At 52.9% G+C, this 5,043-nt stretch overlaps 1 protein-coding gene across 2 annotated transcripts in view; it reads right to left on the bottom strand.

Annotated features, from left to right (window-relative positions):
* Positions 1-5,043, bottom strand: part of SLC4A4 (solute carrier family 4 member 4) — a 152,161-nt gene that overhangs the window by 78,234 nt on the left and 68,884 nt on the right. For both annotated transcript variants that reach the window (XM_009637579.1, XM_035893112.1), the window contains exons 4-5: positions 3,823-3,983; positions 253-432 (exon numbers count right to left, since the gene is read on the bottom strand). In XM_009637579.1, coding sequence (XP_009635874.1) covers positions 253-432; positions 3,823-3,983 — 341 coding nt within the window. The remainder of the gene's footprint in view (positions 1-252; positions 433-3,822; positions 3,984-5,043) is intronic.

Below are 5,043 nucleotides of genomic sequence, written 5' to 3'. Positions count from 1 at the left end.
TCCCGGGGCCCCCCGCACCCCACCACCCACCCACCTCCTCCCCTGCTCAGTCCAGTGAAGATACGGTTAGAGCGCCGTGCCACGGCCAAAGCAGCCCTCGGAGCCCAGCGCTGAGGCGCGATCAGCACGGCTCTCGCTACGCTCGTCCTGGGTTAGAGAAGCACTGTCAAGGCAACGCAGTTAGTTTTCGGCGGGCGGGTTCGGTGGGTTGCTTTAGGAGGGAAGACTATAGCCAGTTAGCCTCTGCATTACCATTATCGGGGTTGGTAAACATCCTACTTGCACTGGAGACGGTCTTTCCAATGTCAGCCAGGGAGCGCAGGTTGGATTTCTTGGTCTGGTGCCGGTGCTTCCTGAGCAGCGTGTAGGTGACTTTGTCCTTCAGCTCGCATTTCAGAAGCCCCGTCTCGATCTGATTGTCAACGATCATTTCTGTGGCAGGCAAAGGGGCGGGAGGGAAGAGAGGACAATTAATCACAAAGCACAAATAGGACAATTAATCACAAAGCGCCAAAGTCCCCTGCATCAGGGGAGAGGGGGTTCATTTTCACCCTGCCTTTTTGGAGGCTTTCCTTCCCATTGCAAAACCACCATCAGATTTTGCCATTTTATTTTTAACGGGGATCTCTTTCGGATGTGTCTTTTGAAGCAGAACATGAGCGTTTCCATCCAGCAAAACCCATCGGCCACCCACAGGTTCCTACCGCACCAAGACTCCCTTCTCTAATTTCTATACGCGCCACGGAGCGTATTTCCAATCAGCTGTACCCAGGGGAAGATGGTTCTTATTTCAGAAGGGGAACCTGCTCTGACCCCATATTGTTGCGAAGAAGCTACGACTACATTGCAAGTTCCAGTATGCTCCCAAAAATAACGTGGAAGAAGTTCTATCGGATCCGGCAAGGCCTGAGGTCACCTCGCAGGCCCCCAGTAAGACCTCATCTACCGACAGGAAAACGTCCTGGAGATGAGTGAGTAATTAAACCCCTCACACTCAACCTGAAGCGAAATGATGGCCACTACAAAAGGCAGATCTTGCCCCACCGGTCACGGGGCGTATTTAGGTGGCTTTGCTTTTGACTGCACCAGCACAGAATCACAGAATCCCAGAATGGCAAGGGTTGGAAGGGACCTCACCTAGTCCAACCCCCCTGCTAAAGCAGGTTCTCCTAGAGCAGGGGGCACAGGATATCATCCAGGCGGGCTTTGAATATCTCCAGAGAAGGAGACTCCACAGCCCCCCTGGGCAGCCTGGGCCAGGGCTCCATCATCCTCAGAGTAAAGAAGTTTTTCTTTATATTCAACTGAAACCTCTTATGTCTCAGTTTGTACCCAGTGCCCCTTGTCCTGTCGCTGGACACCACTGGGAAGAGTCTGGCTCCATCCTCTTGACTTCCATCCTTAAGATATTTGTATGTATTGATGAGATCCCCTCTCAGCCTTCTCTTCTCCAGGCTGAACAAGCCCAGCTCCCTCAGCCTTTCCTCGTAGGGGAGATGCTCCAGTCCCCCCATCATCCTTGTTGCCCTCCTCTGGACTCTCCCCAGGAGTTTCTCATCTTTCTTGACCACTGCAAAGAGTCTGGCTCCATCCTCGTGACACCCACCCTGAAGATAGTTGTACATGCTGATGAGATGCCCTCTCAGTCTTCTCTTCTTTGGGCCAAACAGTTCCTCATCTTTCTTGAACCGGGGAGCCCAGAACTGGACCCAGTGCTCCAGGCGGGGTCTCACCAGGGCAGAGCAGAGGGGGAGGAGAACCTCCCTCGCCCTGCTGGCCACGCTCCTCTTAATGCATCCCAGGATGCCACTGGCAGGGGAAAAGGCTCCCAGCCCACCGCAAGCCCTGCTTGCTTCTCATCGCTTTCCTCCCTTCTGCTCCCCTACCCCAGAGGAGAAAGGCAAAAAAGGTAGCCAGATCCTTTAGGAATCTCTCTTGTGCGTTAAATCTCGCATTAAGTTGTTCCCTTGAGTACTGCAGTTACCGTGCTGTCCCCCAGGGGGGACGTGGCAGCTCTTATTTGTCTACCAATAACTTTTATTTGTGCTAATCCTAAAAATTATGGGAAAGTGGAGGCAGAAGATGCATCACATTTGTGAACTCAGTGAGTCGGAAAGTCATCTCCTATACGCTGCCCGAGAATTAACGCCTCGCCACATCACCGGGGGAAAAAGGCACGTCACCGGGGGGGAAAAGGCACGTCACTGGGGGGAAAAGGCACGTCACCGGGGGGAAAAGCCACGTCACCGGGGGGAAAAGCCACGTCACCGGGGAAAAAGGCACGTCACCGGGGGGAAAAGCCCAGCTCTTCTGCCCCAACCCAGGACAGGACGATTATGGTTACACAAAATGCCTGGCAAAAGGCATGTTTCTGCCAAGGGCCACTTTTCTGTAAGCTTTTGTTGTCTCTATTTTTTTTGTTAGTGATTTTGGGAGCACTTCCTTCAGAACAACACATCTGTCTGCAGCGACGTTGTCCGCCTCCACTCGGCAAGGCTCTCTGCCCTTCCGTGTGTCTGCTAGAGGCCAAATCAACAAGGAGAGCTCCAAGTTTTTCATTTCTGCTTGTCACCAGACACTGACCCAGCAATCAGGATTAAATAATTCCAGAAGCCAAGTCTGCCGGCTTCTGGGGCATCCTTATCTACCTGATTAAGGGCCTGGACCAGCAAAAATACCCCACCCAGGACACTGCTACAGCGACAGCAGGCACTGATTTGTAATTACATCTCCCAAGATGAGATTTAATTCGGGTGCTGAGGATGCATATTGAAGGTGTCATCTCGAAGGGACTTCAAGAAGTTTCATGTCTGAGGGGTAAGGTTTTGGGTCACTGACACCACCTCCTCTACAGCACGTTCAGCTTCAGCAGAAAACTTCAGAGGTTTGGGTTTTTTTTTTAAACTTTGCCAAGCTGTGCATTTGGATACGCAGAACCAAAATAAAGGAAGATCAACGCCACCGTAAGCACTTCCAAAACTAAGCTCAAACCTCTGTGGATAACATCAGAGGTGGCTTTTGTGATTCCAAGTCCCACAAACGAGTGCGACCCCTGGTACTCGGTAATTTCGTGCCGGGACAATTTTAAGCCCGCTCCCTGGGATTACAGCTCAAGGGACTGAGTTCTGCGGGGGGTTATTTCATTTTTCTCCTCTACACCTCTTCGCGCAGTGGCTCCTAAGCTCAGTGCTTCGGTTAAATGCACCTCCACTGGATGGCTCCCTTCTAAAATTTATTTTTGTATGCCTTCTCGCCGGTCATGGGGGAGATGGCACAGCCAAACCCCTCCTAAACGGAGCCTCCCCTCGTGCTGAGCCCCATGCTGGGACCTCCCGAGAGCCACCCGTGCTCTGACCAGGCACGCCACCGCCCCATGCCACACGGGACGCATGGGTTCCTCTGCCCGCAGAGCGCAGGCCTTTGTGCGATACGTTACGGGCAGCGACCATCGATGAAGTCGGTGTATGCTGTTCCCTTCACGCACCCCTAGCGGTGTCTCGGGATCTACCTTAGGACATGTACTTCAGGATCCAAACAGTCCTAAATAACCACCCAAAAGCAGTTCAAGGTAAGCACTAATTAGCACTGTGGTTGACCCTTTTACTCCTTTTCCTGAGCTGGGAAGATTTTTCGTTTATTTGTTATCCTTCTCCATGTACTTTCTAGTTTTCCCTATTATTCCTCGGAGGATCACTTCTTTATTTCCCTCTTTTATTGAAAAGGCAGTGCTTTTCCATTCAAACCATCAGCAAAACCATCATCAGGGTGCATACAAATGCGCGGGGAAGAGTTGGGGGCGAGAGCCAAGGCAGCTTTACTTACCCACCACCTGCGGGAGAGAAGAGGCCTCCATGTCCAGCATTATCGAGCCCTTCTCTATGCACGTCCTCAGCTCGAACAGGCTGTGCAGGGACAAGGTGGCCACGTGGGGTTTGCTCCATCGTTCCCCACCTTGTTCTACCTTCTCCTCAAACTTGATCCACCTGTGGGAGGGCAGAGCAAGGAGACCCCGTTAAAGCTGTTGGCTCCTTGCAGACACCCATCTCGGGATGGTGGCGGCCGAGCCAGCCCGGCACACCACCAGGCTCCAGCACATGCCTTCTCCCACGCCTCTCCAAGGCCACGAATCCACCATCAATGAACTGGTAGGTGGCAGCCAAGCGGCGGTAATGCCCTGCCTGCCGGTAAACTATGGCACATGTGGGGTAAAACACGTTCTCTGTAACAGCTTTCAGCAAAGCTTAAACCAACGCCCCCCGGCCGAGAGGACGCAGGCAGCTCCAGCGACTCAGCCGAGAGCCCGACGCTCCCTCCCCGCTTTGCACACCCCGTCCCAAAGCCCACACCGCGCCAAACCGACCGCAGCAAGCCCAGCGCCGCTTCGCCAGACCCAACGGAGAGAAAGTCATATTTATGGGAAGGGAGACAGTCAAGTTTATGGGAAGGGAGAAAGTCAAGTTTATGGGAAGGGAGACAGTCAAGTTTATGGGAAGGGAGACAGTCAAGTTTATGGGAAGGGAGAAAGTCAAGTTTATGGAAAGGGAGACAGTCAGGTTTGTTGACAGACAGAGTCAGGTTCATTTACATTCACACTTAAATTAATTTCAAGTGCCAAGGGCTGAGCACCACAGCTCCACAAAAATGGGGCGGGGGGGAAATCAGCATTTCTGGCCGTGGGGTGCCTTGTATCAGAGTGTGCAAACCCAGCCCATAAAATCTGGGAACGCCAGGCACTGCCAGGACTCAGCAGCACCGAATAACGCTGCCCCAAAGCCAGAGGCTGGCATGAGGCGGGGGGCAGCAGAGAGGAGCACGTCCCAGCCAAACCCAGAGATGTTCTTCACGGAACAAGCGAGCTTCAAAAGGAAAAGACACAACTTAAGGGGCTCGTTCTTCCCCTCCGCTCTCTACCCGTCGCTTAATGATTTAACCAAGTCGGTCTGGGCAAAGCAGAACGCTCATCTCCAGTCGAAGATCAGAGCAAAGGTTAAGTCCTGTGCAAAATACTCGCTACGCCCCTAAAAGCCTGGCCTAACCGCCGGC

Source organism: Egretta garzetta, unplaced genomic scaffold, assembly GCF_000687185.1.
Source record: "Egretta garzetta isolate BGI_Z169 unplaced genomic scaffold, ASM68718v1 scaffold224, whole genome shotgun sequence".
In the NCBI taxonomy this organism is placed as follows: Eukaryota; Metazoa; Chordata; class Aves; order Pelecaniformes; family Ardeidae; genus Egretta; species Egretta garzetta.
This window is presented reverse-complemented; position numbering and strand designations above follow the sequence as displayed.